This window comes from Clinocottus analis, unplaced genomic scaffold (genome assembly GCF_023055335.1).
Source record: "Clinocottus analis isolate CAN_PGR_092001 unplaced genomic scaffold, fCliAna1.0.p SCAF_15, whole genome shotgun sequence".
Lineage (NCBI taxonomy): Eukaryota > Metazoa > Chordata > Actinopteri > Perciformes > Cottidae > Clinocottus > Clinocottus analis.
The window spans coordinates 3,564,580-3,589,027 of record NW_027175876.1 but is presented as its reverse complement, the minus strand read 5'-3'; the positions used below and the strand labels follow the sequence as shown (position 1 = coordinate 3,589,027).

At 41.7% G+C, this 24,448-nt stretch overlaps 1 protein-coding gene across 3 annotated transcripts; it reads right to left on the bottom strand.

The window, feature by feature from the left end:
* Positions 1–11,375: 11,375 nt before the first annotated feature.
* fez2b (fasciculation and elongation protein zeta 2b) lies at positions 11,376–21,971 on the bottom strand. 3 transcript variants are annotated; one of them, XM_068576775.1, is made up of 11 exons: positions 21,569–21,971; positions 17,741–17,849; positions 17,418–17,534; positions 16,220–16,361; positions 14,811–14,938; positions 14,275–14,421; positions 13,929–14,009; positions 12,730–12,805; positions 12,495–12,560; positions 12,091–12,118; positions 11,376–11,621 (listed from the first exon to the last, which is right to left on the bottom strand). In XM_068576775.1, exons 1-10 carry the CDS (start codon positions 21,874–21,876, stop codon positions 12,108–12,110), a joined length of 1,185 nt encoding a protein of 394 aa, XP_068432876.1. In that variant the 5' UTR covers positions 21,877–21,971; the 3' UTR covers positions 11,376–11,621; positions 12,091–12,107. The 3 variants fall into 3 exon arrangements, with proteins under 3 accessions (XP_068432876.1, XP_068432875.1, XP_068432877.1); XM_068576774.1 differs by lacking the exon at positions 12,091–12,118; XM_068576776.1 differs by lacking the exons at positions 12,091–12,118; positions 13,929–14,009 and having other exon boundaries at positions 21,569–21,970.
* Positions 21,972–24,448: the final 2,477 nt, after the last annotated feature.

Genomic DNA, 24,448 nt, shown 5'->3' with positions numbered 1-24,448 from the left:
GGACAGTCTATTCTGCACTGGTTGACAATGGACTGTCAGTTTCAAGTTAGCACATTCATTGCACATTTAGAACATCAGATCCCAGTTGGATGGAGATTTATAATTAACGGCCGTAATGTAATGAAGTCTAACAGTGACTCCGGGGAGTGCCGGTCATCAGATGCCTGTTGAGGCGGATGGACGCAGAGGTGGGTTGACTCATCGCATCCTCATACAATCAATTTAAATTTAGACTTCAAGATTAAAATGTATTGTATGGTCATGCTTTTGATTTAAACAACCCTATTTATCATTCATAAGCAGTATATAGCAATATAAAGTAAATCGCTTAAAACACACTTTATAAGTGAGCAGACACGAAGATATTATTTGCTTAACATATTTTTATTGTGAACATTTTGGCTGCGAAACATATTTGTGAAGATTTACGACTTCTGTAAAATCCTGTAACTGTGATTTTATTTGATGATATAATGATATGTACTGATATGTATCATTCACACGCAGGTTTAAGCAGTTCAAAATGTACAGAAGGAGCGAACTAAACTTTACTATGTATATATAGTTCAGATAAATTTCTACCAAACAAAGTTGCATGAACACATTGCCAAATTAGCCAACTCACAAACTAAAAACACGATTAGCACTGATAGCACTTTGTAGTTTGACTTTATTGAAGAAATTGATGTTGTTCTGAGTTTGTACTCACGGTTGAATGCACTTATTCTAAGTCGCTTTAGACAAAAGCGTTAGCTAAATGAAATGTAATGTAAGTAGTCAGCTGTTTGCTAGTTAGCGTGCTAATTCCACCATGCTGCTAGCTACATTGGTTGCAGAAAAACACGCTAACAGCAGGCCATGCCTTCATCTTTCTATTGGTTTAGCCTCGACTCACTCGCTCTGATGATTTAACCTGCTGCTCCTTCAGTGGAGGTTAGCAAAAGCCGAAGCTAAACTATGAGCATTTACTGTTTCTCCTTAAAGGTTTTCAGCGATATTGTAGCTCACTACAGCCTAGAATCGCAGTGTATCGTTTCAAATGTTTGCAATATTGATTCTGCCACCAAACAACAACAAAAAGATAAAACTTTATGCATCTTTGACGCACAACACTGAGATAATCTGTGTTCACCTCCAGTCTTTCCTTTGTTTTGCCTCCATCTTAGACTGTGATGTATTCATGACATCGGCTGTAAAAAAAAGTCCCTAAAATGCTTTATAGCTCTTTATTTATTTACTTGGCAACTTGGTGACAAGTGGTGGGCATAATGTATACGAGTACAGCGTTCATAATGCTTTACTGCCATGCCAAACTAACATTTTTGATTAAATGCTGTATTATCATTTTGTTATAACCTTTTACGACTTTTTTTTTTAATTTTTTTTTACAACATGCTATACTTAAGCAATAATGTAATAGTTTGACCTTTTTAAGGCATACTGTGGTAAACTATGACGTGTTTTTTTTTTCTTTACTTTTCAAATCTTGTATATTATGAGCTTTTCTGACATTTGTCTGGTCTTATTTCAACAGACTATATAACCATTTTATGACATTTTAAGACATACTATACTGTGACTTTAAACAAAATATATTACTACTAGTATTCAACCTACTGAGGTATTCTTATGACACACTATACCATGACTTCTTCATCACAAACCTATTATGGGATTTATCTCTGCTGGGGATGAGTCTGCCCACAGGTCCGGTTGGAGATTGACCGTCTGGTAAATTGGTGCAAACAAAACTACTCAAGAGGTCTGTGCTCCAGAGGCAGCGGAGATGGTCGTGAATTTCCAGAAGAATCCGTCCTCACCTCCTCCACCAGCATCTGGTACCATGTTGCCTCTGCCGAGATTAAGGGCAGACTGAGTCTGTAAAGAGGATTGGCTGCCATTCCTCCACCACTTTTATTCCTCGAAGGAACTTGAAGCGAGCAGGAAAGACTGTGACCTCACACCACAAAAACAGTTTAGAGCTCGTCAACAAGATCCCCGACTCAGACCCGGACATCTCCAGGACAATACACATCCCTTCGAAAACTATACCCTTTAAATATAGACACTGTGAAAACATACATAATGTATTATTATATAATTGTTTGCTTGTCATGTTTTATAAATGTTAATGATTTACTATGCTATCTATAACATTGTATGACATTTTTAGACATAGGATACTTTAACTTGACTTTTATGAGTGTACTATATCATTTTTTTCTTTACATATTTTGACATACTGAACTATAACTTCTTCATGTTATTTTTGACATGTTATACTATAACATTTTTCATATTTTGCGATACACTATACGACTTTTTCAAGATATTTTTCGACATTCTTTACCATGATTTTTTTTTTTTTTTTACATTTTATGACTTACGTGTGTGCACAATGACTTTTAAAAAAATACTAAACTAGGATATTTAAAAAAAAAAATGTTTCTGTGCATTAGTGAGTACTATACAATTACTATTTGCATGATTTTTCAACATAAGCGACTGTCACTTTTTCATGACATTTTTCAATGTACAATACAAAATTACTATGTGTACATTACTTCTTCTTAAAAAAGGCTGCACCTGATCCAATAAAATGAAGAGTTGCAATAAAATGTAGTGTGCCAGTATTTCTTCGAGCCATATTTTAAGCTCACACGACTCAAGTCAAAAATATAATTGAAAAATTGGAGCGATAATGATCAACGCTCTGCCTTTGTTAGGCTGCTGATTGAACACGCGTGTATTTTGTAGGATTACATGCTTCTTGATTGAGTTTACAGTAATCTTTAGTCACGATTGGCTCCGTAACACGAAGCATGTGATATTGTTTGTACATACAAGGAGAGGAGTCAACACCAGCAAAACACGAAGAATACAGATGACTGAATACATAGAAAGACAAATCCGAGTGGATTTGTCCTTTATTCCCACCTTATCTGTCAGCAGACGCTTAATAATCTCTTTATTTTCCTGTGGTTAAAGCTCAAGCGGTGCACCAAGGGATTTCAAACAGGCTGGAGATGTTTCACCACATCAGCCGTCAGTAAGTGAGTTAGTGATCTTGAGTGATATATCCCTGTATGTCCCTCTCCTTAAATGAGTTAGTATGTGTCTAGCGGCCGTGTCGCCCAGACACCTTGGTGATGGATGAGGCCCTGAGGAGATGGGCTGTAAAAAAAGGCTGATTCTGGCACTCAAGGGTGAGATCACTTCCTCAATAAAAAAGCATTGTCCCGAATCATCACGGCAAGGTATGAATGCTGATTAGGGTATTAGACTGAGGAGAGCTCTTCTGTAAAAATAAATCAAATGAGCAGTTAGTTAATGTGCCCCCCCTGCTCCCCTCCCCAATCCCTCCTCTTACACGGAGTGGTTATGTCTGGAGCCGGGGACCGATGGCTACAGACTCAAAGAAAGTCTTAAATAATCACTTTGTTTTGGTAGAATTATTGTGGGGCAACGTTGCGTTCGGATATTAAGCCGTCCTTGTTGAGCTAAGACACAGCAACAACAGAAAATGTCCTTGAAGAGCGTATATATTTTTAAGGAGCGGTCTTCGTTGAAAGGAAAACCATGCGATGATTCTGATTATCCTGATTTCATATCTCACTTAAGGGTGTTTTTGTTCCAATGAACAGATTTTGTGATTCAGAGTGAGCGACCCTGGACCGTGAGTCTTGGAAATTTATCGTAAGACTGAAATAAAATATAAAATTGGAACATGAGTTAGATGTTACACCTGATGACTTTGAACTCGATTACCGCCGGGCTCCCGGACTACTTGGTGCTGCACATGCGCTGCATTCAAGACCTCATTTGGACGTTTGACCTTCACCAAGCACAGTGAAGGTCAAACATCCAAACGAAGCGACAAAAGGGGCGAAACCCACTTTTGAATTTGTGTCAAATTAAGCGGGGATAAAGCATCCAATATGAATACAATGTCAGGAGGCTCCGATGTGCAGTACAACATAAGACACCATCAATTTTTCAGGGAGAGGAAGAAAACAAGAACACAAATCATCCCAGGATTCCACCCCCGTTTAAAAGTTTGATGCCGTCCTGCGGCACAACCAACAAACGCCCCGACACGCTGTTACTAAAGCTGCTGCTGTACCTCCTGCCTGTCATTCTCAATCATCCCCCCACAGCAGATGGACAACAAGTACATGTACAGTTGGAGGTCACTTCAGGACGGCGCAGAGAAAAAGGGACTTTCAGCACATCGGGGGCCTTCAGCTTAACGGCGCTGCTTTGTCCTGATAGGGAGGACAAAAGGGGCGTTTAGTTGATTTCTGAGTGTGACTGCAGTGACGGCTGGGACCGAGGATAAGAGGCTCTGCAGATGAACTTGCTTACTGAGTTTCTCCTCCTCCGCCACCGCCGGGGCCTCTTTAACGCCGAGCACACAGCCGCTGCTGCTTAGCGCCATCTTGTGGTTACACAGCTCACTGCAAGGAGCACCGTGGGCCGCTTTTTTTCTGGTTTGAGCAACAAGGTCAAATTTCGCATTTCGTTGCCAACAATTTGTTTTGTTATCAAGGTCAAATCTCCCGCATATAGATAATCACGGTAAACACTAGAATGTGTTTTTAAAAAGACATACAGTAGAATACATAGAATTGGGCATTGATGTAGGTATTGTAGATGTATTTTCCTTTTTTATTTTATTTTATTATATATATATATATATATATATATATATATATATATATATATATATATATATATATATATATATATATATATATATCCTGTGGACAGGTGTTGCAAATTAGCGTTTCGCTACAAACACTCAGCACATGTCAAATAAAATAAAGTCAACACTGATCATAAGTAAATTCCAGCAATTCCTGCAAGGCATAAAAAAACATGATTATAGCGTCCAAACATTATACGTGTTATCTTTTTGGCCATTGCATAAGGCATCTTTAGACACCTGGTGGTGTGCAATAAAATGTCCAATAGCACACATAAAAAAAATAGCTGCGCTAATACATATAGCTGCGTTATGATTGAGAAAGGATAATTTCTTCCTCTCAATATACAGACTCGCATTACAACACATACTATGAGGGCTGGAGTGTCATCTCACTGAAGACCGTAACAAATGCCCGACCAGTTTATACTAGGAATATGTTATGTACCGTAATATTCCTCATGACATTATGCCATAATATAGGTGAACACAACACATATGGGGCTAATATCATATTATATCATATAATAAAGGCCGTACAAACCGGGCCCCTGAGCATCAGAGGGGTGATATGGCTCCTGCTACGTCTCTTCAGGTGAACTGAAACCTGACACCTGGCCGTTACCATGGCACTGCTGAAAAAAAAAAGAAGCAGCAAAAAGGTAGATGGGAGTCTGGGAGCGCATGAGGAACACACCTGCAGTGTGTGCGAGGCTCCTTTTCGCGTCTCGAGCTGGCGCAACATTAGCCTCGGGGCAGGCGATGCGAGGACGCGGGGACATTTTCCTTCAGCTTTTCCTCGCAGAGAAGTCAGCAAGGAAAAGTATCGCGGCGTAAAATATTGATGGGGCGGCAGGTGTGATCCTTAACACCCGGCAGGTCTTTGCCTTGTCGATCGATGCGTCACACAGCGAGGGGCTGCCAGCACCCCCAACACAGGCCGAACCACGGACCTCAGCACTGGTGAGTCCCTGGATGGACACACTGACCAGCTTCCACAGTCTGAACTCAAGCTTTCCCCTTCCTGTCACTTCGAAAAAGAAGAATGTCCCCACTGTCTGTATTCTCTCACATCGTTTCATGGATCATGCTGGAAAAGAAGCAGCAGCGTTCCTACATTCAATATATTGCCTTTAGGGCTGAAATACTGCAACAATTTCTAACGACATATTTTTAAAAAGGCAGAAGTCTGCAGGAATGTAATAAAAGTGTCTGATTAGGGAGCGTGGTGCTCGGGCTAGAAAACTAGGCCATGAGAAGCAGTTTGTCTCCAGTTACAGTGCTATCTCCTCCACAGCACGTGTGATCGCCTTTCAATCTCTCAGAGTTGACTTGTGATGTGTTCCCATCAAATTAAAACCCAACAGAGGTCTGCGTGAAGCCATTTAGGGACATTCAGATATGCACTTGTTTTAATTCCATGACAGTAATCCAGATTATTTGACATATTTCTATAGGTTGTGAGACAAGACGTCAGTTAGTGATCATTCTTCTGGAGAATGTAAGAAAAAGTGTTTCTTATGCCATAAAAAAAAAGGTTATTTCAGAAATGTAATCCAATAAAATGAGAATTACGATCAAACCTCAGATATAAAACGCTGGCCTTTCCTCCAGATTCACCGAGCCTCACTCCTCCTGCAGGAGGAGGTGGAGGTGGCGAGTGGGCGGAGGGAGGTCAGGGAGACCGGCCGCTGGTCCGGGAGCTGTGGTTCATCGTAGTGATGGCGGCCATCGCCCTGCTGCTGCTCGCCATCGTGTTAGGCGTCACGCTGCACAAGGTGAGACGCGCGCGTTTGATGTGACACAGCATGTCGATGGGAACGACCTCAAACAGTCAGAATCCATCTTTTTTCCTTTCAGGCCCTCAACAAATCCCCCTTCACCAGAGAGAGACCCCCGCTGGTGGCCCTGCCCATGCAGAAGAGGAGGAGCCCCATGGCGGTTTATCCAACCAGCAACTCGGTTCTGGTGAGCGGGACGCTCACTTACCCGAACACTGTTCACTGTTAAGTGCCGACACCCGGCCTTGTAACAGCAGAGGAAAGGAAAATGGAATGCGGCCATTTTTAATGCTGTGAATGTAGACTAGATGACGGACTACAAAGAATGCTCTTTTTATATTTATTTAGTTGAAATATACATATTTAGTATTAAGATAGACATTTTTTGCCATCCGCAGTGCCTTTTATGTGTTTTTCTACTTTTTTAAATGATTATGTTATATTTGTGATGTGGCCTGTTAAAAAGTGAGTCAATTTTGAATCTCTAATTATTATTTTTTTTTAAAAAAGGAAATCAAAAGAAAATTATTATGAACCATCCCGTTCTTATTTTGTATTGTGGGATAAGTCTGTAACTATACGGGGTCCGAGTCATTTATGTTCGATCATCATTACAAAGAGCGCAATAGGAGAACAAAGAAAAATACATTTGAAAGCACATTAATCCTATTTTGTGAAGAAAATGATCAAAGAGGCATTTAATTTAAACAAACAAAATTGTCTCTAAACCATCATTAATGTCTCAGGCGAGAAGTGTCACAGATATAATGTCATAACAACAGTGAGGCAGAATTGATCAAGGGACTGTGAATAACTCTCTCTCTCTCTCTCCTTTCAGTTTGAAACGGTGCCCGACACCACGGGCTTCTCCAACAGTGTAACACTGAAGGGTTTCACCATGAAGATGGAGGTACAAAAACTAAAAAGTGCCTCACAAAAGCATGCAAATCCACATTCTGCACACTCTCATGGCGCAAACATCTCTCTGACTGTCTGTCTGTCTGTCTGTCTCTCCGCTCCTCACCAGGAAATGCTGGAAGCTAAATGCGAGCCCATCGACGAGGCCCCACCTCAAGGTGAGCTGGGGATCCTCAGCGTGAACTCCCTGAGGCGCAGCGTCAGCCAAGTGATGGACGGGAAGTCACTAGCGGGAGACGGCGACGAAGAAGCGTGGGACCCGAACATTTCGGGACATGACAGCGGGATGGTGAGAGACCGGTATTCCCTGAAACAAGCGAGAGCACACACAGAGGATATGAAGTCAGGCCCTCGCTGCGGTTTAACAGCCCGTCCTGCTTCCTTTCAGTTCATGGACGACGAGGAGTTCGTCGACACCGTCAAAGGGTTCAGCACGGTGAGGAAGGAGCACACCATGTTCACCGACACCAACCTGTGACCCCGAGCGCGACCTTTGCCTCCTCAGTCGCGTGAAACACACCGCTTTACGCCGGACAGCGGAGGGGAGGTTTCTTCTGGTGAGAAGAAAGAGCTTCACTGGTGACAAAACCACTGGAGGAGATATAAGTGGGACAACACATGTGGTCAGCAGCTGCTTTGGTTCAGGACTAAGAACACAGACTCCACGAGACAAACCAAAGCTGCTGTACGGGGATGCAGCACAACAAATGTATCCAGTTTATTTTTCTCTAGAGAATACTTTTTTTTAAGGGTAATTTTGTACAATTTTTTTTTTTTGTTACAGTATAAATTTTCATCCAGCTCTCCATGACCGCACACGCTTGTTTTCTTGATATATCTTTGGATATTTTTCCTGGTTGATCTCAATACTGATATTAATATATTGGATGTAACATCCATGGGTAGATAAGTTAAACACACACACACACTTTGATATGAATATGCAGTATCTAAAGATGCAGTTCACGTGTCCCTCTCGATCTCTTTTCAGGTTCTCTTCAGTTATGTAAGACCTTTAACTGGTTATGAAATGTTTTTTTTAAATAAAGATACCTTCATCTGTGTCCATGTCACTGCTGTTGTGAGTCTTTAAATGTGTTTTGTTTTTACAAACCGCTGAATAAAGTATTCTTTTGTTTTTTTCTTGTTAATTTATAACCATTGGGAAAAAAAAATCACACACACACACTCTCTCACTCACTCACACTCTCACTCACTCACTCACTCACACTCACTCACTCACACACTCACACACACACACACACACACACACACACACACACACCAAAACCACATCAAGTTCTTTACATATTCATTTATTTGAAATGAGTTGCAATGCATTGTGGGCATAAAAACAATTGTACCATTCCAGTCCATAATATGGTTGCAAAATAGAACATTTACATAATAAATTAATATACTGCAGTACCACATGAGAGAAACATAAAACCCCAAACTGGGGAATTATATCGCATTAAAAACAAAACGAGTCGGTTTAATGTACAAAAATGTTCAGGCATTTACAAAGGCAGCCTCTTCTTCTGTTGCTTGTTTCGTTGTACATATATAAATATAAATCTCTAAATTGTAGTTACACTGATATGTCTATAATAACTAGAGACCACGTGAGGGGTTCTGGCCCCAGACGGGATCCTCGACTGCCATTTCAAATATAAAACTAAAAGGACCTTCTTAGCTTTTGTAAATGAGGATCAACAGAGAGACGTTTCCTCGAAATGTTTCCTCGAAATGCGTTTCACTGTCACAAGCATTCTGATGTTCAACTTTGCCTTTTTTCCTGATATCTTCCAAACAGTTTAAATAAAATGCTTTTGAGTTTTCTTGCATTCCATTTGCAACATGCACTTTGTCCCTTAAGTTTAGTGTGATATCAATGTCTGTAAACAAAAACTAATTAATGCTAGATTGTGAATGTTTGCAAAGCTGGCAACAGGAGAAACAACAGACACACACAGATTGTTAAATACAGCACGACACGCTTTTTGTCTTCCTTTACAAAACGAATAAAAATGGAACCCTCAAATTTAAGCAACCGTTTGTGTGCGAACTTCCCCAACGTCCGCTAACTTTATCACACCCCTCCGTCGACTTCCTCTACTTCCTCCGAACTTTCCTTTCCGGCCACGTGCATGAGAGACGTGCAGAAAATGTTTAACCAGTCAAGATGAATTCCTCGTTCATCGTCACTGGACTGCTACTCCAAACGGATGCTACTGTGCCGTTTAAATTCCAGCTACGCCGACGACGACCAAGCAGAGTCTCGGACATCTCAAGCGCGCGTTCTCAATGCATCGCGACACGGTGGACATCTGCAGTGCTATCCTGGTTTACCCTCGGCAAGAGAGGCCTCTGTGATCACCTGCACAGGCCGCTTATAGAGACATTTGTGAAAAGATAAAAGTGACGTTGAGCTAATGACGTTATTGCCAGAAACAGAAGACGACTCAGGAATGTCAGAACAAGATGTAAACTGCCAACGCTGACGGTCGTACCTGAGAGCGAGACGAGACCTGACCCGGCGGCGTGTGCTGCACCTGTAGTGGCTGGTGATCTGAACGTCGCGGTGTTAGATTGGTGGCTCGAGGTTTTTTTAAAGGGTGTACACCGCTGACTTGGTACTTTAAGTCGCCCAAGATGTCGGGAGTCTCGAGCTCCAAAAAACACCGGAAACCTACGATTCGCCTAACGCATATCAGAAGTGTATTCTCATTTGACCCTCATCTTTTAAACTCCCCTCCCTGTGTTTGTAAAGGCGTTCGGTTGTAATGTGTGGAGTACCCTTTAGGGTTGGAATCCTCATGCTCGTGACGACTAATAAGGTAAATAGATGGATGAAGGACAACGATCCTTCATGTTGACACGATTTGGCAGAGCGAGCTAAAGCTTCTCGGCCTCATCTAACTCTAATCTAGTGAGACGTACTCTAAGAGTCCATCCACCACATATTCCACTACTACGTGACCACTGACAGGCTAAAGTGCTAAGACAACATTTCCACAACAGTTAAAAGGGTTTACAGATAGAGAAAACCCACAACTCATAACAGAAGCTTAACTACACAGTTATCGAACCTAACGTTATCCTAACCACGACGTTTACGCTAATGACACGACCAGGTCGCTCATTTTCTACCGATGCAAAAAGAAATGTTTTACGAGGTATTTTCAGACTCGTGTAACGACGACTCCTGGGAGGTGATAAAGTTGTTGGGGGTGGCGGTCACTACTTGAGGGCTCAGAGGTCAACGGGCAGCATTTATTCATTATTATATCGCTATGTGGTCACAAAAAGGTGGCTACTGGCAAGTCGCTAATCGCACTAAAAACAATTCCATCTCCAAAAATATGCTTTACATGTTTGTTCATCCAGCTATTGCTTTTTTTCTTCCCTTTTTCAAAAAAGTCAAGAGTTTTCCAAAACTGTGCAATTTTTGATCGTATACAAAATATTTTTATTTTAACATTCAACTCGCGGCCAAAAAACTGAGCGTGAACCCAAAACCAACATGCAAAGACGGGTTTGTTCTACGAATTTTGGATTTTCAAAATTTGCGAAAATCTTTTCACAAATCCGAGACATCGTATGCAATAAATCAGCAACGGTCTATCATCGAGGAAAGAACAGGATCTATGCTCCAGATCAGCCGACCGCTTCAGGGATTGTGTCGGGATTCGTTTCCCCCGGCACGGCATGAACTACAACTACGCAAATGCGTTAAGATTTACAAAAAGTGCATTTCCCTTGCAGAGGCCTGCTGATGGAGCTCGTGAAATACACCCGACCCCTTCTCCTTTCAAGAGCCACTGGCTAATCAGGAAGTGACGTGCTCAGACTAATACTGATTACTGGCATTCATTCGCAAGTCATCATGCAGCCAGGAGACAGAGGGTCGTAGCACTCAGGCATTAAAAAGATAAAACATCACATACGAAAGGAAGTATAAACACCAAGGAGTTATATCTAGATTTATATAATCGTAGGAGAAAAAAAAACAACAACAGTGGCAGAGTAGAAAAAAAATAAATGCCATAAGGAAAGAAAGGTCGTCGTAGTCAAGAAAAGAGTTGAAAAAGGAAGATTTCGATTGTGAATCCATTAACTGGGTACTTCCCGATGACCAGAACCCTCTTCTGATGGTCCAACGAACGGCTCTGGAAGCGGGGAGGCTCGCCTTTGGCTTTACGTCGGACAAAGCACTGTGGAGACAAGAACAGAAGCGCTCATGAGCAACGCCGCTCTGATGGCCGGCGTGGCGCATGAATGGAGAGCCGGAAACGATGGGAGGAGCGACTACCACGGGGGCGGGAAATGTGGAGAGAGAGAAAAGAGAGAAGAAGAAAAAATACAGGTGAAAAAGCAGACACGAGAACAGCTGCTATTACAAGCGGTAAAGGGGAACCGTGTGCATGAGTGTGTTGGTGTGTGTGTGTGTGTGTGTGTGTCAGGTTAAGTGTAGTCCAGCCGCAAGCACCGCACAGCACGATACGATAGGCACTACAGCGAGGAGCGAGTGAGGGAAAGGCTGCTGCTTTGAGGAGGGGGAGATAGTGAAACTACAAAGACGCACTGAGGAAGAGAAGGAGAGAGAGAGAGAGAGAAAGAGAGAGTTCTGAAGAGAAGGCTGGAGGTGAAGAATCTGTGTTAATGTGTCAGTGCCTCACAAACCTCAGTTTCCACTGCTCTCATACCAGAGCTACCCAGAAGACAATGCAGCACAGACGAAAGACAAGGAAGGTACAAGGTCAACAGTGAAGGGTGGCAAGATAAAAGCATCGTTCTCCCTCCCCCTGGAATTCATGTTTTGTGTTGAGTGCTACTTTTTTTCTGTGACATCCCCTTTTTTTTCTTTTTTTTCTCCCCCTTACTGTCAGCTTCCATGGAAGATGTGAATTGTGTACTTCCTCTTTCGAGGCAAAGGGGACAGGAAGTCTGATTCAGGTGGACTCGACACAAAACAAAAGCCGCCTGGCCGTGACACAGCTCTAAATATGTACTCTAAGGACTCAGGCCGCTCGCTAATATCAAACATACAGGGAAGCGGTTAAGATAGACTGAGGATGCATGTTTACCTTTGAGAATGTAGTCTGTTAGCAGGGCGGGGACCCTCTCACTGTCATCCCTCATGGCGTGGAGGACTAGCAAGGAGAGAGTAGCACATACATTTAAAAAACATGTACATGCGTTGAGGCAAAACAAAGAAAATTGCTTGAAAAATTTGAGCGCAAACAAGCTGTTTGGGCTCAATTTGGTCGTCATGGTCAATTGTGTGTGTGTGTGTGTGTTGGACGGTGTCGCTGCACTCACTCTTTGTGAGGATCTGGAGGTCTTCTACCACTGGGTAGCCAGTCTTCTTCTCGTAAGGGATCACTGTGGTTAGGTACTGAAAAAAAGAAGCTCATGTAAGACACAAGGAAAGAACACTGTTGTAATAAGTATGAGGCTCTTCACTAAGTCCCTCCCCTCGAACACAGACCGGCCAATCACAGTGTAGTATCGGCCAGCCCTCATGCAATCCCTTCACCTCTTTCGGCTGGTTAGTGGACTTTGTGTAATAACAATAGTCGTTACCGTGGGAGGTTGTTTCTAGTGCGATAGCGCATCATAAACTAGCATTAGCACTTCTCTACTACTGACAGTAAACTGAATGTGTACATATACTGCTTCTGCTTTTTAATGATTACAATGATTTTAATTGATTTTCCTGATACAGGAACAGTGTTGTTCCTTCATTTTATTGTCTTTGGTCTCGATCACATCGCTGGGTGACGTGCTGGTTCCCTCCTACACTACGATCTCGCCTTTTTAGATTTTCCAAAAATTGTATATATATATATATATATATATATATATATATATATATATATATATATATATATATATATATATATATATATATATATATATATATTCAGAGAGAGCATTTAGTGACAGTGTGGGCTTCATGGTTGCTTGAGAGAGTAGCACCTTAGCAATCCTGAGCGAAGAGGCAATTACGTCTATAATTGCCAAATACATTTTCTTTGCACAGTGATCTACTCAAATCTTAAAACAAAAAAGCCTTACATGTCATAAGAATATGATACAACGTGTAATGAAGGTTGACATATGGACATATGATGCCTGTAACTGGTAGTTGGTTTGGTTGAGACTTAATAGAGTGAAAAGGAAGCGATGATTATGCAACATGGTCCTCTGGCTTAAAGCAAAAGGAAGAACAAGATGGGAAAACAGTAAAAAGCTGCAAAATAGGCCAAGTGGTAAAAATAAACAGGATAAAATGACAAGTGAAAGACAGAAATCAACCACGAAGAGAAAAGAAAAGAAACAAAAAGGAAACAATCGTGCATTTGACAGCAAACGCCAGCAGTAGCTGTGGAGAATGAAACATGCCAGTGGAAAACAAACCAAAGAGAACAGAAGAAAAGAAAAAAAAACACAAGGACAGAAAATATCTGCAAAGAAAGAAACAAAAACATGTGAGTGGAAAGAAAGAGCAGGGGCACCTGTTTGTCCCCTCCTGTGTTGCCAAAAGTTTGACGGAGGCCATTTTGAATGACATTGGAGAGTCCCTCCAGAGTGAGGAGCTACAAGGAGTGAGAGGAAGGAAGGAGGGAAAGAGAGTAAAGAGATTTCTATATTAAGGGAAAGGCGGAAAAAGTGTGAAAGCAGCTCTCCCACACACACACACACACACACACACACACACATACACACACCGCTATGTCACGCATATCTGCTTATACTCAGAACTGTGTGGCTGTGTATCACTGCTCGTTAACATAATCATAATCATGCATTCAGGGCATATGTTTGACGAGGCCTCCCACGCCGCGTCGCCGCGTGACTCACCGTGCCGGGGATGTGCGTGCTGGCCGTCCGGCCGTTGGGCCTGGTTGTGGTCGTACTTCGGATTTTCTTCTTCTTCCGCAGCAGCTCGCGGTGCTCCTTCTGCCGGTTCTGCACGTCGATCAACAGCGAGATGAAGCTGTTCTTCACCTGTGGGTTTTGATTCATTAAATGCCATTTACTTTTGGAATTCATTCTTTGTACAATGCTCCAAAAAAGGAAACTATTTTTATCCCCTGTTAAAAATACACCGTGACATTCACGACATTGAAGCAAATTATGTTGTGACGCTGCTCCCAGTCGAGAGCGCTGCGAGCCGTGCAGCCGGTTCTCATGACACAGATGTTCAAATGCCCGAGTCTTCTTCAAATCTAACATTTGAAAGCTTCTTTACAACCACATATACACATGGAATATACTCTGGAATTGTCAGACTGGTAAGTGGCTGAAGTGATGTTAATAATTCGGCCATGTTTAGACTTTGTTTCTAGTTGTGCCGTTGAGACGATGCAGTTCACGGAGGATAAAAATGAAAGTACCTCCTTCTCATAATCCAGTTCATCTCTCAGGGCCAGAGCCTGGATCAGCTCTTCACTGTAGCGGCGAATGGCCGTCTCCACTTCCTCCAAAGTCTCGGTCAGCTCGGACACCGACAGCTGACGCAGCCCTGAGGGTGGCGTGCAGATAGATGAGGGGGAAAAAGCAGAGTGTGTACTTGTTGTGTGTCTGGGTTTATAAGTGAAAGAACAGTAGAGATAGACACTTTATGAGGATTCAGCATGAGAAGTTGGTGGTTTGGAAGTTAATGAAATTATACTGTTGAATATTCATTCACTTCTATGCGGCTTCCGATGCTATCACGTGTCATAAAGTACACAAAAGCTTCCTTTAAAGTTTGGAAAACTATACAAATATATTCAAAATGCATTTCTCATCTCTACACGCATCGGTGCACAGAACTTGGTACGGAGAGGTTGATGTGCAGCACGACCGACTCCCACACTGTTCACACGTTGAAAAGGTATTTTATAATAGACACTGACAGCACATGATGTGCAACATTTTATATATCAAAGGAAACCGTCAGCAAAGAAGTCCTACTTCCCACTGCTCAGGTTAATTGATTACTCTAAATATCCTCTGTGTGTCAGCGCTGCCTCTTCCACGACCCTCAACAGGATAAGCGACAACAGATAATAGATGGATGGAGTTTGCATGGCAAATTTGCTGAGAAGCACAATGGATTTCCTGCTCAAAATGTCCCCGACTATGACCATGCACGAGTTGAAGTATTTTTCATGCGCATTACTGTCAACTCCTTCACAGCCGCGGGAGAAGTGCAGAGAAACGAGGACCAATACATCAAAATGATGCTGTAAAGGTTTTTTTTTTGTGCAGGTCAATATATTTTGGAGCATGTAAGCCCTGCGAGATATGATGGTAATGGTGATGATAAATAAAGACATTACAGTGAAGTGCATACTAAAGGTATAAAAGGCAAACATCAAAAGGTGGAAGTAATGTGAATTTAAATACACCTAATGACAATCATTCATGTCTAATAAACAGATTGCTGTTATTATTGTTCTTAATATGTGCAGATATCTAAAAAATAAATTCCATGGACTTGAGGCAAAATGGCTGCAACTTCGTCTGCACAAGTATACAGTACAAATTGTGCTCAAGCCAAATATATACGGTTGATTATATAACAAAAAACGGAATTGCTGTCCGTTTGCATTTGTGACATATTACGTAAGAATGGTAGTGCAAGTGTGTGTGTGTGTGTGTAGCCGTTTCTTCATGCAGCAGACAGTGCGACCCATTGCACTTCATTGAGTGATTTAGAGAACTGGCGAATGGCAGTAGAGTAGGAAAAAAAGTTTTCTCACAATATGAAAAGCTTTATTCTCTTCTTGTAGACGTTCATAAGCGCGGTGGTACTCACGGTCCTCGTAGCTGCTGTTGGAGCCGGAGCGTTTCAGAGCATGGAGGTCTTGAGACAGCATGGACAGGTCGGACTGTGAGGGACTCTCATCGTCCTCCGGGTCTGGAGACTCCTGCATCATCTCCTCTATCTCCTCGATCACCTAAAGCACAGCCACCCCCCCAAAAAAAATAAGTGCACACACGTCAGGGTGCAGGTGAATATGTGACAAGGCTTTCTATTGTAGTTTTATGGACATAGAAGGAAAAAGGTTTGTCATTTTACGGCTGTCATTAAGGCTGTTCCATGTCAGGAGTCCTCCTCCTTTCCAGGGAGCATTTTCAGGAGTGATGTCACATGGTATGTGGTTGTGAAGTACAATAGTGTGTTCCTCACTATGCACGTTTGACTTAAAGAAAGTGCAGTCTCCCATTTGAACGTTACTATAACATAACAAAGTCCTTTCAGATGCCAGTGTTATTTGTTTTGTGGAGGTCTGAGAAAGGCTCGTTGTCGATGATCAGCTGCAGGAGAATGTTGAAATGAGTTTTGGGGACAAAACAAGTTTTTTTAAAGACATTTTTGTGTGTTTTCAAAGACATTTGCCGACTGTTTTTCAGGTTTTCCAGGTCAGCCGGTCGATGTTTCTGTAAGACACATGAAGAGCAGCAGGGACGGACGCAGTCAAACAAAGTGTGGCGCTCCGAAAACAAGAGTCTGTTGTGAGCCGTTACTTTATAAGGTGTTTAGAGATACAACAGTTGCAAGTACCTCAACTGGAATGTCACGAGCAAATACTGAGCAATAAATTCATTGTTCCGGGTTTCTATTTTGGTTTCGCTCCGTTTGTACTTTGTCGCTGTGACAACTCTTTTAGATCATCAGAAAATCTAAAAATGGTTTATAAAAGCTTCTCGTGAACAAATAACCCAATCAGAACCTGACATTTAGGTGTGTGTCTGTGTGTGTGCATGAGGCCAACAAAACTCAACATGATGGACTCCAGGAATATTTTTTTAACAAGTGCAGTTGAAGAGTGGAAAGAGGGAAAGAAAGAGAGAGAGAGAGAGAGAGAGAGAGAGAGAGAGAGAGAGAGAGCGTGTGAGAGAGAGAAAGACGTGCAACAAAGGGCCGTGGATCAGACTCTAATGGACTTAAAGTTATTAAGTGGCTCAGCGGAGGCTGGTTTAAAAAGAAAAAGCAGCGCGTTAGAAGTTACCTGTTCGGCCGTGTAGAGCGGCTCGTCGCTGATGCTGGAGACGATGATGGAGTGCATATCCATCTGCTCTCTGAGCTCCTCGTCGTCAGACAGATCCAGAGACTGGTTATCCAACTTCTGTCCATTTGGGGAGGGAGCGAGGGATAGAGAGAGAGAGACTTGAATGAGACAACAAGCAGGTGGTTAAGCAGATTGATGGCAGAGGATCAACCTGCTTACAATTATGTCTCTTCTGCAAGGTTCAAAGGCTGCCTGGAAATGTAGCCGATGAGTTTACGGTGTGCATTCATTGTTAAAATCAGAGACTGTGTGTGTGGTTGTACCTCATGCTCGATGATGTTGAGGGTGGGCAGGTGTAGGGAGCGAGTGTGCGATGTCTTCCAGTCCACCGCCATCACGTTGCCATAATTATCCGTCAGAGCGTTCCACACCCTGGAGGAAAGAAAGCACGATTAGTTCTCTGCGGGAAACAGAATAAAGTTGTGAGCAAAAGGAACAAAGACAAGCGACGAGCTTTTAAACACCCAGTAGAAGAGACAAGATCAGCTTCCTTCTCTTTTTTTACTGTGACACAGCGTTACTTGGCGGTGCCGTGTCCTCGGCCCACTGGCGAATGCAACGACTGCTCAATCGCGAGGGCATTAGAGTGGTTTACAAGTTTTCAGATAATATCGGATGATTGAGAGACCGTGTCATCGTTGCGCTGACAGACTGTTGAATGTTTGCAATGCACGTTGGCTGCCAAGCAGATGGAGGCACGGAGTCCGCTAAACAAACAAGAACGCTGTTCCAATGTGGAATCCATCTTTCAATCATTTGAGGGATTGTTGTAAAAAATGTAGACAGTTAACTGTGGTTCAAAATAATATGATAAATCAGATTCATTCAATTTAACGTCATTAAAAGGTTACTGGAATTGTCTTTCCTTTCCTCTGGTCCCATTTGGAAACAAACAACTGTCGCATTGTGCATGTTTTTAATCACTTTGACAGAAAATAGAATCTGTGGAGAATAATAAATTCAAATGCTGACGCAAGTCACCGTGTTTTTATTTTTCAGGCGCTGGCTGCTGCAAGCAGAGCGAGGATGGATGCTGTGAACCCATGTGTCAGAGAGGCTCTGCATCGTCATACCCTCTCTATCTCACACACACACACATTTACATAACTTGCATGTCCCCCCCTGAAGTGCTCGTGCACAGCTTGGGGAGTGGGGGGGGGGGGGCTGAAGGGCTTGTTCTAAATAGGGCAAAGGCTGGCAGGAAATACTTTTTGTGCCTCAAGCATTGACACTGTGTCGGACATGTGACTGCGTGACCAAATACACGATTAGCTTCAGTTTCACTGGGAGCATTTACATTTAAAACAAGACCAGTCTAGATTTTTTGGGGCGAATAACTTGCTTGAATATAGTTGCGTGGACGTTCTTTTGACTTTAACACATATAATCTGCACGCACAACTTCGCCTTTTAACACAATTTGATCGCTCCATTCTTAAACCCGCACACCCTCCTTGTCATCCCCGTTGTTCGTCTCATCCGTGGTCTTTCTGGAGAACTTGTTAAGCGCCTAGGCACGTCCTGCTAAAGTGCAGTCATCCAGAAAAGACTCTCACTGAGCTTGGCACTGCTCTTTGGGCTTCTACGGGCTGCTGTCCAATTATTCGATTCCCTCCGTCCTCCGTTTCTTTATCTTAACCGTAGATGCTTCTCTTCCCATCTGGCCAGCCTTTCTGCATTCCCCGAAACACTCAGAGCGCCATTAACAGCGAGACTGTTACTGTTCTTTGCTATGACGAAGCTCTCCACTATTTTATTTATGAATGCAAAGTTGCAGTAAAGTTATAAAAATCCTGCGTCTGAGCTTGTTTGAGGCCAGTCACAAGTCCTCGGTTATAGTTTCCAACTGACAGACAGCGATCTGTGCAAAACCTGCTTGATGTCCTTCTGATATTCTTAGTTGCAGAAATGTGTCGCGCTCTTTGTCAAATGTGACAGTTTTGAAAATGTCACCTTAAAAATTACATTCTTACAATTTTGTTGACATTTTATGGTGTCAAAAAAAACTCCCTAAGCAGTGCATCTAGAAGAAAATCAGTATACAGTGTGTGTACGTACTTATGTACGTACACACACTGTGTGTTGTAATTGTGGATAGAAATAACATTTTTTTTTACAATCAACACTTACGTACGTACGTGTATATATATATATATGCTTTTTATATATTATATATATATATATATTATATTATATATATATATATATAGTTTAGAATGATCAACAAAGCAAAAAGTATATATAAACAGCGACAAGCAGCAAATCCTCCTTTGAGATCTCTGCCAGATAAATGACTGAATTTCAACTAATATAATAATAACGTTCAACTAATATACACTACCATTCAAAAGTTTGGGGTCACCCAGACAAATTTTCAGTTTCTTCGCAAGTTCTGGCATGGAATAGCCTTCACTTCTTAGAACAAGAATAAACTGGCGAGTGTCACATAAAAGTTCTCTTTTTCTGGCCATTTTGAGAGAACCCACAAATGTGATGCTCCAGATACTCAACTAGCTCAAAGGAAGGACAGTTTAAAAGCTTCTCTCACAAGCAGAACTGTTTTCAGCTGTGCTAATATCGCCGCACAAGGGTTTTCAAGAGTGTTCTAATCATCCATTAGTCTTCTATGGCGATTAGCAAACACAATGTACCATTAGAACACTGGAGTGATAGTTGCTGAAAATGGGCCTCTATACACTTTTATAGATATTTCATTAAAAACCAGACAATTAAAGCTAGAATAATTAAATTTACCACATTAACAGTGTATAGAGTGTATTTCTGATTAATTTAATGTTATCTTTATTAAAAAAAACTATGCTTTTCTTTGAAAAATAAGGACATTTCTAAGTGACCCTAAACTAAATGTTGCTGCTCTGTAGCCGATAAATAAAAGGTAATTCATCACAGCTCTTAACAGTTGCATTTGTAATCGTATGACATTTTATTCAGCATCTGCCATTAATATATTGTCAAAAAATAGCTTGACTTTTCATCCCAGTTAATGTTGAGGTTATGTAAGCACAGCTCTCATTCCAAGATGGTGGTCTTCATCTTACTTACGTAGGTGATGGAGTCACACACTCAATATTCAAGTCCGAGTTAGGTTAGAAACACACGCATACATTACTAACTTCCCTTTTGGTACAGAAAGGGATGCTTTTTACATACATGGTGTGATTACATTTAACAGTTTGACAATGTTGCAACATTACAATGTTGCAATATTACAATGTTACAATGTTGCAATGTGCAGAAGAAGGCAGAAGGCAAGAGGGTGATTTCGGATTTATGCAGCCCACACAGCTCTGTAGTCACAGTGACGTCCATACTTTGTGTGGGCTTGGTGTGACTGCCTGCTGTTGGGAAGCAATAACATGTTGTCATGTTGGATGTGTAGTTTTGACACTGGAGGGTCTACCAGATACAACAACTACCGAGACCCCCAGACTGAGATGACAAAGGCTGTTAAGGAGGAGGGAATAGATGCTGACAGTGTACCCTTTCATACGATGTCATGTATGAAACATGACATATTAACATATGTAATTGTAACAAACGTGACTTAGTGTGTCTATTTATTATAGCTCATAGCATAGCATACACGTTATGGATCTTTGGTTTAATAGCTAACGTCAACCAATCTATCCTGACAGCAAGTACTGGTAACGTGGCAGGAACAATCTCTTCAGCGCAAACACACACACACACACACACACACACACACACACACACACACACACACACACTCTTTGAATTCAACTATTTAAGGATTAAAATGTCAAAATATGCTAGCTAATACTTTGTACTTGATATTTGTGAGACTATAGTGTATTTATACTTCTCTAGGTATGAGTTACAACTTACATTAAAGCGTCTAAGTTCACCTAATAATACATTTTTTTAAAGTGTCACACAGTTTGGTAAAATAAGACAGAACGTGCACGAGCTCGCTGGCAAACTTTGGACGACACTGATTGCAGCTAAGCTAAGAACCCCCCACTGTGTAACATCAACGTAAGCTTAGCTAACGTTGGCTAAGAGATTAAAAGTTAGCGTAAATTAAAATTCGCGTAAAAAACTCGCACTCACTCGTCGTCTTTCAAGTGGTTGTCCTCCGTGATGGGCTTAACGGGTGCGATGTTTTCCGTCGCGGTGTTGTAGTTTCGGAAGCACACCGTCAGCTTCTCGTCGAAGTCTTGAACGAGGTCCTCCATCGATTTGAAGCTGCAGATCTCGCCGGAGAAACTGTTGTCCAGGTCGGAGAAATCGTCTAGGCCCGACGACGGATCGCCCACGTTGGAGTTCAGCAGGTCCAGCGGGTCGGCCGACGCCGAGGCCGGCTGGAATTCGTTAAAGTCCTGCCAGTCCTCGTCGAAGTGGGCTAACGGCGCCGCCATGACTGCCGTTGGAGCTCGGTTGACAGCCGATTAAACCCCCTCTACGGCGCTCTGTTCTGGGCTTCGAGACACTGGACTAGACGTTGAGTGCGGAGAGAGAGAGAGAGCGAGAGCGCGAGCGGGAGGGAGGGAGAATGGGGAAGGGGCGGGGCTGTGTGACGTCAGTTTGGACGCCACGCCCTTTCAGATGGAGCATAACAAACCAACGTCAGATGGATTTCTATCATGGTTTGTTGTGCTGTTTATATTCGACATATCGCTATCAGTCAGCAGACTGCACTCTAACTATATTTATATCTACGTTTAGGAAAACAGCCGGTATCTGTTGCATCTCTTCTGCAGTAAGTATAAACTCACTGCTATACTGAGTGTCTTATTCAAAATACATGTTTTGCACCACTCAGATGGAATACTCTGCAGCAGGATGATGCATGTGGATCACCTGCCTTTTTGTGGGGTGCTGGTTTGCAGCTGTGGTAAGTAATTAAACAAATTTAATCAAGTACTGTAAATATCCAAAAATAAATCATAACATTTAAAAAAGTAGTATTGATTTGAGATGCTCATAGTTCACTTGAGTATTTCAAGTTTATGTTACTTTTTGCCTCTGCTCTACTATGTTTCACCTTCTACCAGCTGCATCATTAAAGGACTATAATACAGTAATATAAGATGCATTGTCAGAAACCATGCCATTCTGCATGATGAGTATTTAATAGTAATTTGCACAGCTTGTATTTCTAAATGAGCAATTTCTGTAGTGTATTATTGTTATTTTTAGTTCAATAATCTGAGTACAACTGCTGAGTTAAAAGTATTGGGTCCACTGTGATTGTTGGCCTCCTTGAGGTGTACATCTTTAAGCTTTTATCTCATATTGTTTTGTTCAAGTTTTATATATTGCTGTGTCCGTGCCATTTTTTTAAAATCCTTGCACAATTTGATTCTTATATTTCACTTGAAGTTGGGTTTATATTTGTGTAAATTGTGTTGTTGTTGTGGTTTTACTTAGATGTAGTAATCGACCACTAGGTGGCGTAATGAGTCTGCAGACCCGCAGTGGTCTTTATTTAATAAATAATACATGAAATACATACACAACATGTTTAATACAACCACTAAATAGTGAAATAATCCTGTACATTTAAAAAAAAAAATCTCATTATTGCGAAACAATATTTATTTATGTATTTTATTACAATGACAGAGTTAACTGCAGGTCATTTTCTATTGAGTCCAGGAGTAAATTTTTAAAGTTCTTTTTAAATTTCATAACAATATTTTTCACAAATGACCCTTTTATTTCAAACCATTTTTCATCACAAAGCCAATATAAGACAAAATGTGCAGAACCAGCTGTGCTGCCTGCAAAGCAATCTTGAAAAAAAAATGCATTGGATTATCTCACAATTCCATGGTTGTATTATATATTTGGTCTGTATCAAGTCACAGGATTATTTACTTCTTCATTTTTAATATTGAACACTTTGGCTCTCCGAAGATATTCTCACATTTTGTCAGCATCCATGCCGTGGACACCCGCTTAAATGGCACGTTTTCTATAGAAATATATGGCCAACGACAAGACTTACTCAAAAATAATGCCACTTTATTGCCAATTGTTCTCATTATTCCTAATGGCATCGAAGATAGCCTTTTACCAGATGGTCTGGCTCCTGAAATTGCATTATAAACAACTGAATACAAAGTAGAATTTTGGCAGATGTTTCACCCACTAGAGCCCCTTTGCCACATGCTTTGCCCAAAGCAATGATTCTGGGCCAACCCGGGTCCATTTTTGCATTTAAAGGGTGGGAGAGATGGGTTTTCTGGGTTTTTGAAAACGTTCTTTGGGCCTTCTCAACATATTGTCCCATCAAACTCCCATCGGCCTTTTTTCTTTTCTTTTTTTTTCAAAACCCTGAATGCTTTATTGAAAATATGCATACATGACACTTTGCCTACACAACAATACAAAACAGTACAATCACCTTTGTAAATAACACATTGAACGCAAAGCCACACGTCACCCCTTCCCATCAGATACCCCAAGGAGCTTAGAGATGCTACAGTAAGCCCTTAGTATCCCCCACCCCTAACCCCAAACATCACCTCAGAGAGAAATAAAGACATATTTTAATCAAAAACAACTCCCTTGGTAAACTCAAGACAAAAGAAGAGCAGACACAAGGTTGCATACAGACACAGCATTTGATGGGGCTTTACTGAAACTCTTGTTGGGGTTTTAATGTGCGCGATTTGCCTCAAGTCTTCTGAAATGTCGGGTGTGGAAGAGGAGTCCATTCTGCAGTCCAGGAGTTGAGATACAGGTTTTTTTTTCTCCAAAGTGTGAATATCAGACCGTGGACACACAAACAACACCAGTGTGCCTCAAGTGATTTGGCTTCAATGAGGGGCGGATCAATCAACAATGGCACACCAAGAGAGGGAAAAGAGAGAGAGAGAAAGAGCGATTTCGGTCAATTACACAGACATGCGATAAAGTCAATTTTCACATGAAGCAAACTCTTTAAAGGCGAGGGGTGTAAGTTCAAACCTGATTTGATTGTAG

Bases quoted from the DNA above. Each gene is read 5' to 3' on its own strand.
- fez2b (XM_068576774.1), bottom strand. From the start codon at position 21,876: ATGGCGGCGCCGTTAGCCCACTTCGACGAGGACTGGCAGGACTTTAAC. The intron at 16,362-17,417 runs GTAACTTCTAAC...GCTGTGCTTTAG, and splicing joins CGCTCTACACGGCCGAACAG to GTGATCGAGGAGATAGAGGA. The intron at 12,561-12,729 runs GTGAGTGCAGCG...TCTCCTTGCTAG, and splicing joins CCTCCAGATCCTCACAAAGA to TCCTCCACGCCATGAGGGAT.